Raw genomic sequence first — 11,768 nt, 5'->3', positions numbered from 1 at the left:
TAAGGAACCGAATCAAATATGTCAAATTATTTATTTGCGGTAAGACAGCAGCGTCAAATTATTTATTAGCGTCTCCATCAGGCTAGGTATATCGATCAGCGTTGATGCCACTTGTATCTAGTCGGCACAAGCACGAGAGGCATCTTCTTACGGACGGTGAGCCCTCCTGCCTCCTCCGTGCTCACGTCCTCCGCCGCCATCCCCTCCGGGAGCGCCCAGTCGAAGCAGTAGAGCAGGTTGGCCAGCGTGAACTCCACCGTGGCCACTCCCATGGCCATCCCGGGGCACATCCTACGGCCGGCGCCGAACGGCACGAGCTCGAAATGCGTCCCGTTGAAGTCGACATCCTTGCCCTCGAACCTGTCCGGGTCGAACTCCTCGGGGCTGTCGCCCCAGCTGCACGGGTCCCTGCCGATCGCCCACGCGTTCACCAGGAGCCTTGTCCTGGCCGGCACGTCGTACCCGGAGATCTTGACGTCCCTCAGGGTCTCCCTGGGCAACAGAAGCGGCACCGCCGGGTGCAGCCGTAGCGTCTCCTTCACCACCATCTTGAGGTACTTGAGCTGCGGCACGTCGTCTGGTTGCACCCGCTCTTTGTTGCCCACCACGGCCCTGATCTCTTCTTGCACCTTCTTGAGCACCGCCGGCTTTCTTATCAGCTCAGCCATCGCCCAAACCATGGTCACCGAGCTCGTGTCAACGCTGGCAGTAAAGACATTCTGAAAGATTTGCATGCAGCACGGAGTTACACAAAAAAAAAAAAATCAAGCATCTGGAAAAAAAAGCATCCCCTTTTATCTCGCGCTCGATGTAAATCAGCATGCAATTAACGCGTTGCGTACCGACAGTAGTCCTTTGATGTGGTCTTTAGTGAAGCTGGGTGAGCCTTGGTGCTCCGTCATGAGGGCGACGAAGACGTCGATGAGGTCGGGGCCGCGCTCGGGCGTGGCGCGGGAATGGTCGAGGTGCTGCTCGATGATCGTCTCAAAGAAATCGTCGAGGTCCCTGAACACCCTCTCGCGGCGGGAGACGACGCCGGTGAGGCGGTCGACGAGGCAGCCAAGGGCGTTGGGGAAGTAGTCCTCGGCGGAGAAGCTGGCCTTGGCGCTCACGGCCTCGTCAACCACGTCGTGGAAGTGCTTCTTGTGCGCGAACTGCTCCGTGCCGTAGATGTTCCCGAACGCCACCGTGCCGATGACGCCGTCCATAAGCGCGAAGATGTGGTCCTCCAGGAACACTGGTTTCTGCCCGGCGCTGGTCAATCTGCCGATGAGTTTGTCGACCTAATGGTTCATCACTATTGAGTATTAGTGCCTAATTCAGTTCATGGTTTCTTCATCCGGCTAATTAAGTTACATATAAGTTTGACTAGGCAGTAAGGTCAATCTTTTTAAGACTGATGTTAGAGCTGTCTAAATGGGCATGTCAATCTTTTTAAGACTAGTTGTACCCATTTTTTCCCGCACAACTTCTAAATACAAGTGCCTGAAATATCTCCACCGGTGTGAACACGATGGCCGCTGGAAGTGGAGAAGGGGGGATTTCAGGGTGGGGTGGTTTGGGGTGCGAATTTAGAGGGAGGTTGGGAACGACCGTGTGGCGAGGCGACGGTGGTGCCGTGGGCGACAATCAGGTGGTGAGCGGGACTAGCGAAGGGAGAACTCGAAAATAGATTAGTGAGTGAGTGGTGACGGCGGCGGATCCAGCAACGGAAGAGTTGTACAACCGAAGGAGAGCGGGACGGGGAGCACTACAGGAGGAAGAAACAGTCGAGGAGAAAGAAACGGAGAGAGGAAGAAGTCGAACAATAACCACCGGTTTTGGACTATTAGATTGGAATCATCACTAAAAATATCATCAATTTCAGACATGAAATTTAGCAACGCCCTTTTTTATGTGTCTAAATATTTTATTGAATTTAGCGCCATTGGGTTAGTTTACGCTCAACACTGTACGCAATAGAATACCTGGGCCTCCCTGGCGTAACCGGTGGCCTGGACGCGGCGCATGCTGAGGAGCTCGACGACGAAGAGCTTGCGCATCTCGCGCCAGTAGTCGCTGTAGGGCGAGAACGCCACGTCCTTGTGTTCGTACGACAGCCGCCTGGGCCCAGGCGTGTCCGGCCGGCTGCAGCAGTCCGCGTCGTGCGTCTTCATCACCTCCCGCGCCGCCTCCGCCGACGACACCACCACCGTGGGCACCGCGCCCAGCCGAAGCAGCACCACCGGCCCGTGCCGCCGCGCCAGGTCGCGCAGGCTCCGGTGCGGCAGCGCGCCCATCTGGTGCAGGTTGCCGAGGATGGGCAGCCTCGGCGGGCCCGGCGGCAGGTGGAGGCGGCGCCCTTTTCTGCTCCAGCTTTTTGCGAGGAGGAAGATGAGAGGTAGGAGAACCAGGAGCAGGATGAGCTGCCATTGTTGAGGCAGGCAGTACTCTAGGACTGGCAATGGCACGGCCATTGTTTGTTTCTCTTAATTTGAAGGCTTGATCAAATTCCCTCGAAATCTACGAGTTGAGTTGTGATGCACGGCTTGGTGCTACGGGGATTTATAAGATCATGTTTGGCAGAATTTACATCCTTCTACATCAGATCTTGTGTATATAAATTAAGATAAAACATTTTAAATCTTCATTTTTAGATTAAAATAAAAATAATATAGTCCATTCAAACTCGCTCAATGTATCAACAGCTTTAACCTCATGAATTTCTAAAGCTAAGTATTTATAACTTCAAAATTTTGTGAAGTCAAAATTTTGCCAAACAGGACCTAAAATGAGGACACTAGTAACTTCCGGCGTTATTATTAGTTTCTGTTTTTTCTCATTAATGCTACTAAATGACTTCTAATCTTTGCCGGTCCTTGTGTCAAAATTACGTACGTCCAGCTAGCAGTTGAAGTTGCAAGGTCAACGCATGCATGAACTGACCCTGTATGTCAAAGAGTCGTAAGTCATAACTAGACGCTACTCGAAGAGAGAGAGAGAGAGAGAGAGAGAGAAGTCTTAATGCTGATATTATTGACCTGCCATCAGGAACAATGCGGCGCTTGCTGCATGCATTGTCACGAGCACGTTTCTTTTTGGTAGAATTTAAACTGACGCAATGGAAGATGGATGTATTGTCAGTTAGAATCCCAATGTGAAACGAAGAAATATCAGTTTTGGTAGACATTATACCATTCCTTTTAGAACCTTTTTTTAACCCTGAACAGGAGCACGGCTCTTTCATTTGTACTCCTATAAAATAGAATTAACACATCATTATTTCTTTCTATCTATATCAAATAACTAGAATTGATCTATATCTCCTATAATAATTATATTATGACGGAACCAAAAAAAATCATAGAAAAAATAATTGAAAAGCAAAAGTTGAGGATGCATCCTAAAGCTCTCAATTTAAAATAACAACAACATACCAATCTTTGCAAATGAGAAGGAAATGGCATAAAAAGGAAAGGGCAGGAGATCGGGCTAACCTTTGACATGCCGAAGCGGGCTCATAGTTGTATATGACCATACGAGGCATGGGAGGTGATTGATTGTTGCCTGAAAAAGGGATCAAGGAATTTGATTATATTCTGTAATTAGTGAGGTCAAGTACGAATTTGAACCGTGTAATAAGACTTGTAGACAGTAGATTTTGGTCATGCTAAAAACTGAGGTCATGTCAAAATTTATTCGTATCAAATAGTGTTTGGCTTGAGACCAAATTAAAATTTTGACTTTTGACTAGTAAAAAATCGGGACGAACATTTTAAATATCAAAATCTTGTCTAGCTTTGCTATAAAAAAAGCATGACTAAATTTTGATCTTAATCTAAATGAAAGTTAAATTTCTAATACTGATTAAATTTTAGCTTGACTTGTTATGAGCAAGAACCAAATAGCCCCTCCAACTGTCCGTGCTGACGACTTGGTGATGACGTTGCAGGTATGAGGTAGGCGATGAATACGCATGGGCATACGCACTATGCCAAAAACACATAAGCACTGACGGCCTTGCTTGTTGTACATGACATGCGTGTCTAAAATGGCAAGTGCAGTTGCAGTAGTTCAGATTGGAAAACTGCGCGGCGGCGCAGAACAGGTCCATCATCATTGTCGTCACCCTCATGTCGTCATCAAATGCGTCCGCGCGGCCCAGCCCCACTCGCTCAGGGCGGCAACCCAGCTTCCTCGGCGTGTCTGCCTCCCTGCAGCGGCACAACTACTGGCAGAATTTGATTTTTTAAAAAATTCATTCAATCTCCACTACTTAAAAAAAATATGTAATGATTCTCGTAGCAGATATGATATTCTGACTTCAGTCTCATAGACTATCCCTAAACTTCGCAGAAATTACCTATCTCATACCACTCAATCTGTACTATTCCTCTCGTGTGTGTTCCGCTCCAGAAAATCCCGCTCCCGCGCTTCGCTTCTAGCTCGCGCGCCCGTCTGCCCAGCGTGTTGCACGCTATGCACGTCGGCCACCTCCCGCAGCTCATGGCTGACACACGTACATGGGTAGACCCAATGACCAGTAATTGCAAATATATGGATCCGTTTTGAAATTTTGCAATTCTATACTCATATCACACGTGTCCTCTTTTCAACGAGTGATATGTCTTCCTATAAAACATCGTGCCCGCACTCCCCATACGTACTGTGCTAACTTCATTCATTTGCCACAGGTACAAAGAAAGATAGAGAAAATGAGAGGAGAGCAGCGAAACCCTATCGGAATTCATCTATGTTGGAGGCAAATATTTAAACCTTATGTAGGAACGAGAACGGCGACTAGAGGGGATGAATAGGCGTCTCAACAAAAAAAATTCGAAATAGATGGCATTTTTCTATTTCTTATCTAACGCACCTCAAAACGGAAGCAAAAGAATCAGACAGACAAAGTAAGGAGACTAGTTCTATGGCAACATGACTCCACGGATGCAATATGAACCATAGGTTCCATTCAAAACCATTCCATGTATCTTTGTGCACAAAAACTCGTAACTTTCAAAGAAACTAGAGAAGATGGACACCGAACAAGGTTATCCTCCAAGATGATAGTCTAGTGGCAAAGGGACTCAAGACCCACTCAAATACATGAGTATGTGAGTATTTAAACTACTAGTATCAAGAAAAACAACCCTACAAAGGTAAAATACTGCAGCTCAAAGAAAAGATCACCGAGTAAAGAATCTCTCCAAATTGATGATCTAGAGGCAAGGGTACTCAAGACCCATGAGCATACACTCGTATGTGAGTTTTTATGCCTCTAGTAACAAAAAAAATGATCTCACAAGGTGCTGAAATTTCAGCCCAAAAATCAAAACGAAAATCAAAATCGAAAACCGAAAAACTTGCAAACTTACAAGAGAACCAATAGAGGGAAACTAGAAGGAGGAGAATTCAAGCATATGCAAAAATATAAACTTAATTACTCAAAGAGGTCAACCCTATTTTAGGCAGATTACAAAGATTTATCTCTCAAAACTCTGAGCTATTACATAAGCTAAGCACTCATCATTTTCTCCTTTAAAACCCTAGTTCTAAGGCTCTCAAATAAGTGGCACAAGGAGGCTCAAGTGGCTGGTTTCAAGCTCCCTCTAGCTCTACCTCTCTATTTATAAGTTTCTTAACTTTTGGCCAAAACACTCCTACATCCACCGAGGACATTTTAGTCCATTTTTTTCTCCATTCATCGGACGGCCGTGGCGCCTTCACAACTTAGCTTTGCCTCGACGCAAGCTTCGCGATAGTGCTACATACTCCTCCAGTCCTCCCACAGTTTTGAGACCAAACTACGAAACCGTCTGCACGCTTCTCAAAGCGTGACTCACCGCCTTGTTTACACCTTAAGTAAGTGCTTCGATGTCAACGCGTGTACTCCGTCATGCGATGCTGACTACTGGCAAGTCTCTCCCGTTCCTGATCCCTCGGGTCGCCTTGTCATTTGCACCGGCATCCCCTTCTTTTGATTTTATCAACACGCCGTCTCCATCCGTCTTCAATGATTTGCTTGACCTCCACGTGTTCAGCTAGGATCACCCTTGACTCCGCCGGCCTCCTTAATCGTCTGGCACAAAGCACTCCGCTTGGCTCCGATCATCTCGCCGTCGACCGCCAAGTTGCATCCATCACCTGCACACCATGAGACAAGCAAACACATTTCTCCAACTCCAATTCCAATTAGTCCATAATCATTATGCTCAAATGAAATCTCAAATCAATTCAAATCACATCAAACTCATGCAAAACCGAAGATCATCAAACCAAATAAATAATAATATCAATCACTCATCATAAGAAAATCAAGACACATTTCAGCTTGATTTCTCACCTTAGTATTTTTATTAACAAACCAATTAAGGTAGCTATCAAATCTAGTTTTAAATATAGGTTAGGTATTAGATCTATGATTTAGTTATACTGTTATACTGTTACTACATCTAGGTTTTTAGAGTAACTATTTGTCACATCCTAAAAATATTAATTACATAATTATGTATCTATGATCGTCATTGCATGTGCTTATTTTAATAAAAGAACCTTCTCGCAATCTGATCGCTAGGTGTCCTACCACGTGGGCTGCCACATGGATTCAGTTGAATGTCAAGTTAGACCCATCTGACAAGATTTGAAGCGTCAGGTGTATGCCCCTACAGAATTATGACCAAAAACTTAGCCGATATCTACAACTGAGTTATGCACGGTGTGAGAGGGCTACCACTGGTCGAAATTGTAGAATTCATTTTGTAATGATTTAATCCACTTTTAAAAATATCTCTAGATGAGACTCACAATAATTTAAAAATTCAGAAATTTCTATTTCATAATTATTTCTAATTTCATTTAAAAATAAAAAATATCAACTACTTATCATCCTTCACTCTTCTAATAGGCGATAGGTCTATCCACCATGACAGACCACGTGGACATGTCCCCTGTCAACATACGATATGAGTTTAGAATTGTAAAATTTCAAATGGGATGCATATGTTTACAATTTTTTATTTAAAAAATATAAAAATCGCGGAATTCAGCCGCTCCGCGCAGTCGAGTGGCTCGGGCAAACTTGCTTAGTTGTCCGACTCCCACGAAAATATTTGGTTCCACCAGAGCCACATCACACGGGAGGGAGGTGCATCGTGCACGGCGGCGGCGCGAGAGAGAGAGCCGTGCCGCACTGCTGCTGCTGCCGTGCTGCTGGTGGAGTCAGCAGTCAAGGAAAGGGGATGGCGGACGCCTACGCGAAGCGGGTGCTGCTCACCTCCGCCGGTGACGCCGTCTCGCGGGGGATCGCCTCCAACCTCGCCAAGCACGGCTGCAGGTACGTGCTACCGCGCCCACCTCGTCGCCGCATCCTCGGATGAGATCTCACTGCTCCGCCTCTTCGCTCGGTTCTAACCACGTTCCATGCCAAGGTTGGTCTTGGTGGGCGCCGAGGGCGCGCTGGCCGCGACGGCGGAGGAGGTGCGGCGCTGCAGGGGCGGGGGCGGGGGCGGGGGCGTCGCGGTGCTGGGGCTGGACTTCGACTCCTGCGACGAGGCGGCCGTCGACGCTGCGGTGGATCGGGCGTGGCGCTGCTTCGCCGGCCTGGACGCTGTCGTCAACTGCTACTCCTACGAGGGTACTGTGTAATACACATGCCGCAGTGATAATCGACTGCCTTTACTTCTTTACCCTTGAGCCAATTTCATGCTGCGGTACAAATTGTGGACAAGGATGCACCGTGGGCACTGCCCTGAATTGCTAATGCCTTTCCTTTTACCAAAACAACAAAAATAGAACTGGTAATGCCTTTTAGCTTGTATCCAGCAGGAAGCTGTGGGACTGGGGAAATGAGAGATTTGATCATTTGACACCCAAAATATCATAGTGTCAGTTAAATTGACACTGGACCCACTTGCATAGACTCAGGGTGGCTCATGTGTCATCCTTAGCGGGCAATTGCCACATGATTTGGATGTCAAATGATCAATTTTCTCCTGGGGAAATAAAGAACATGGTGAATTGAATTTGCATCTCACAAGTATCATGTTCTTTTAGTATGCGTCTTAGTGCTTAAAGATATGTCTTTTTTAATTGTCATGAGTCCAAAATATGACTTGCATACTTAAACAAGCAGAAGCTGTAGTAATAATATCTCTAAAGTCTGAACATAGTCTTCAACACTGAAAACTAGCGGAAATGCCAGTTTTACCCCCATTGACATTCTGCTTCAGTCGATCTTTTTTTTATATATAAATGTTCCTTTACTGTATAAGCAGGGGATGTGCAAGATTGTCTCAATATAAGTGAAGATGAGTACAAGAAGACCATGAAAGTAAATGTGATAACACCTTGGTTTCTGATGAAGGCAACTGCAAAGCGGTTTCGGGATTCAGAGTCTGGTGGGTCTGTCGTGTTCCTAACTCAGATTATTGGTGCTGAGAGAGGATTATATCCAGGTGCTGCAGCATATGGTACAAGTTTAGGTGCCATTCACCAATTGGTCCGAGTAAGTTTTTCTTGTCTTTTACTAGGACTAGTGCCCTTTCTCCATCTTTTTGTTGGCAGATTGTCCAAATGAAATCCTGAAAATGGTACATTTGCAATGTCGAATTGCACTTATAATGAACCAAATTTTTGGCTACCTATAGCACCGTTACATCTATGAGTTTCTGCACATCTGGATTACACATCACAAACGATTAGGAAATGGGTATGCCAGTTCCAAGTTGCATAGACACCAAAAGGAGTTTTTAGTTAGTTAAGTATCATTCACACAATTACTGGATTTCAGCATTCCGAGATCACATATATTTATGTCTAGATGGTTGTTTCAGATACTCTTAACATCTCTGGAACGCTATTCAGTTTAGACCTGACCCCTTTTCTCGTTCATAAGTAACATCTTTATTTTAGACCTGACCTTTACTGTTACATAAATAGCATAACTTTACTTTTCGAGAATGTGCAGGAGAAGAAGAGAGTAACCACTAACCAACTAAACAAACTTAAGTATACAACAACAATCCCGTCACTGAAGACACTAACACCTCTGTCCAGCAAAAGAAATTCATACACTGCCGGCACCTGAACTCTAGAACCTGAAAATTCAGACAATACATCAGCCTAAGAATACCAACACCCTGAAACAAACCCAGCTCCTAAGACAACTGATCAATGCAGGAAGCGCTTGCTGCCTTCCACAACTCACACTCCTATTTGATCCTTGCTAATCTGCATCCATTGCTTGGCTGAATTTCTAAAAACTCTCACGTTACACTCAAGCCACATATGCCAGCGGTGTGTAAACATGATGATAGATTTGCAGCCCTCGAGTTGGTAGGCCCGTAAAACCTTTTCGCAGACAGACCCCAATCACATATTTTCTGTAATGTTTGGTGGCAATTAGCTATTGATTCTGTCTCTTGATTGCTGCTGTTCACTACTTCTCCCGTCGTTCTAAATTCTTCCTTTCTTTCAGCTGTCTGCAATGGAACTTGGAAAGCACAAGATAAGAGTGAATGCAGTTTGTCGTGGTTTGCATCTGCACGACAAGTTCCCCATGTCTGTGGGGAAGGAGAAGGCTGAGAAGGCAACTGCGGAGGTGATGCCCCTGCGGAGATGGCTGGATCCGGAGAAGGACCTGGCGTCCACCGTGCTGTACCTTGTAGGGGATGAATCCCGCTACATGACTGGCACGGCCATATACGTTGATGGCGCTCAGTCGATTGTGCGGCCGCGCATGCGTTCCTTCATGTAGCGAGGCGAGGACACGACGGTAAATCCAGAGCGTGCAGAACGGAGCTGACGGTGTTTCATCACCATGTGGAGCTAAGTAGCATCTCCGTCTGGGTTTATATTTATATCGGAGTTGAAGTCTGTACAGAAACAAGTGTAGAGGCTTCAAGCGCCATTTTAGTAACCATGGATCGTTTGTATTTAGGCTACTGCTAGCTGCATGCACCAGGCGGCAACCTGGGTTTACGAGTTGTGATTCAGTAAAGGATGAATTGATCAGGTAACCAGTTGTTACTTTTATGAAGTAAAAAAATGGTGTTAATCTTGTGGTTGGGTCGGTGCACCAGATTCGGAGTCCATCCGAAGAGAAGAGCGGCCGGTTGTGTATCACCGAGCGCCAGTGAGTGCGGCGTGGAGCAGCACCTGCAGAAATACAGCCCCCCGGGCGTGCTGTCGCCTGTGACCCGTTTGTTCCCAAGGGCGGGCACCGATCGATCACCGGCAGCCCAGCTCCCGTCAAATATTAGCTTAGCTTAGCTTTGGCCGAAACTGACTATGGAGACTACTGACTGCAACCAAGGACAAATTAGAGCAGAGCACAGGTCAACAATGCGATAGCTAGCTGCTGGTGCAACTGCAAGCCAGACACGTCGCGCTCGCTCGATCGCTTATTCAATCGACAACTACTGCTACTACTACACCGCGCGCTGGTACGCGGTGGGCACGAGCACGAGCGGCGTCTTCCGGTGGAAGGTGAGCCCGCCGGCCTCCTCCGTGCTCACGTCCTCCGCCGCCATCCCCTCCGGCAGCGCCCAGTCGAAGCAGTAGAGCAGGTTGGCCCGCGTGAACTGCACGTTGGTCTCGCCCATGGCCAGACCCGGGCATATCCGCCGCCCGGCCCCGAACGGCACCAGCTCGAAGCGCGCGCCGTTGTAGTCCGCGTCGCTCGCATCGAACCTATCCGGGTTGAACTCCTCCGCGTCCGTCCAGCTCACGGGGTCCCTGCCGATGGCCCACGCGTTCACGAAGATGCGCGTCTTCGCCGGCACGTCGTACCCGCTGATCTTGACGTGCCGCGTGGTCTCCCTCGGCAAGAGCAGGATCGCCGGCGGGTGTAGACGCAGGGTCTCCTTCATGACCATCTTGAGGTACGTGAGCTTGGGCACGTCGTCCGGCTCCGCCCTCTCCTTGTTGCCCACCACGGCCCTGATTTCGTCTTGCGCCTTCTTCAGCACCGGCGGCTTCCGGATCAGCTCCGACATCGCCCACAGCATCGTCACCGAGCTCGTGTCGACCCCGCTAATGAACGTGTCTTGAAATTAACAACCTTTAATTTATTAATCAGACGGGACTGATGGACTGCAATGACGATCGTTATCGAGAACGTACCAAGATGATGCCCTTGACGTGGTCCCTGGTGAAACGGAGCGTGCCATGGTGCTCCTTCCACAGGTTGATTAGGACGTCGACGAGGTCGCCGCCGTTCTCAGGCTTGGCGCGCGCGGGGTCCGTGTGCTGGTCGATGACACTCTCGAAGAAGGCGTCGAGCTCCTTGAAGATCCGTTCGCGGCGGGCGACGAGGCCCGTGAGGCGGCCGGCGGCGTTGGGGAAGAAGTCCTCGGCGGTGAAGCTGGCCATCATGTCCATGGCCACGTCGAGCACGTGCTGGAAGTGCTTCTTGTGCGCGAACTACTCCGTGCCGTAGATGTTGCCGAACGCCACCGTGCCGATGATCTGTCGGCCAGGCCGAAGATGTGCTCGTTCAGCGCCACCGGCTTCGGCCCCATGCAGCTCAGGTTGCCGATCAGCTTGTCCACCTGATACATCGACCGCAATTAATGCTACTGTTTCGTACCACATATATCTAATACAAATAGGTAGCTACAGATAGAAATTAAGGGTTCTAGAGAAGCACTAGAGAGTCCAAAAGAAACAAGAGTACAGAAGGTTCAAGAGGAGCAGAAACAGAGGAAGGAGAAGCCAAGGTTGGAGATGCCATTCTGTTGTTCGATGCCTTCACAGGCTGAGGAGCCACATACTTGTACTGCTTTGCAAGT

At 47.8% G+C, this 11,768-nt stretch overlaps 2 protein-coding genes and 1 pseudogene across 2 annotated transcripts; 1 reads left to right on the top strand and 2 right to left on the bottom strand.

Moving 5' to 3' along the window:
* Window positions 1–2,535, bottom strand: LOC133913782 (4-hydroxyphenylacetaldehyde oxime monooxygenase-like). Its single transcript, XM_062357046.1, has 3 exons — window positions 1,968–2,535; window positions 843–1,283; window positions 1–719 (listed from the first exon to the last, which is right to left on the bottom strand). The coding sequence occupies exons 1-3, from the start codon at window positions 2,454–2,456 to the stop codon at window positions 96–98; spliced, it is 1,554 nt and encodes a 517-aa protein (XP_062213030.1). The 5' UTR covers window positions 2,457–2,535; the 3' UTR covers window positions 1–95.
* Window positions 2,536–7,089: 4,554 nt separating this feature from the next.
* LOC133913780 (uncharacterized) lies at window positions 7,090–9,995 on the top strand. Its single transcript, XM_062357045.1, has 5 exons — window positions 7,090–7,312; window positions 7,407–7,612; window positions 8,253–8,482; window positions 9,455–9,808; window positions 9,917–9,995. The coding sequence occupies exons 1-4, from the start codon at window positions 7,218–7,220 to the stop codon at window positions 9,731–9,733; spliced, it is 810 nt and encodes a 269-aa protein (XP_062213029.1). The 5' UTR covers window positions 7,090–7,217; the 3' UTR covers window positions 9,734–9,808; window positions 9,917–9,995.
* A 282-nt stretch (window positions 9,996–10,277) lies between these two features.
* On the bottom strand, window positions 10,278–11,768 carry LOC133913781 (4-hydroxyphenylacetaldehyde oxime monooxygenase-like; annotated as a pseudogene).

Source organism: Phragmites australis, chromosome 3 (assembly GCF_958298935.1).
Source record: "Phragmites australis chromosome 3, lpPhrAust1.1, whole genome shotgun sequence".
NCBI lineage: Eukaryota > Viridiplantae > Streptophyta > Magnoliopsida > Poales > Poaceae > Phragmites > Phragmites australis.
The sequence above is the reverse complement of the archived record's forward strand: the minus strand, read 5'-3'. Positions and strand labels throughout refer to the sequence as shown.

Excerpts from the sequence above, each read along its gene's own strand:
- LOC133913782 (XM_062357046.1), bottom strand. The coding sequence starts at position 2,456 with ATGGCCGTGCCATTGCCAGTCCTAGAGTACTGCCTGCCTCAACAATGG. Across the intron at positions 1,284-1,967 it reads GTTACGCCAGGGAGGCCCAG|GTCGACAAACTCATCGGCAG; the intron begins GTATTCTATTGC and ends ATGAACCATTAG. Across the intron at positions 720-842 it reads ACATCAAAGGACTACTGTCG|AATGTCTTTACTGCCAGCGT; the intron begins GTACGCAACGCG and ends CAAATCTTTCAG.
- LOC133913780 (XM_062357045.1), top strand. The coding sequence starts at position 7,218 with ATGGCGGACGCCTACGCGAAGCGGGTGCTGCTCACCTCCGCCGGTGAC. Across the intron at positions 7,313-7,406 it reads CTCGCCAAGCACGGCTGCAG|GTTGGTCTTGGTGGGCGCCG; the intron begins GTACGTGCTACC and ends TTCCATGCCAAG. Across the intron at positions 8,483-9,454 it reads CCATTCACCAATTGGTCCGA|CTGTCTGCAATGGAACTTGG; the intron begins GTAAGTTTTTCT and ends CCTTTCTTTCAG.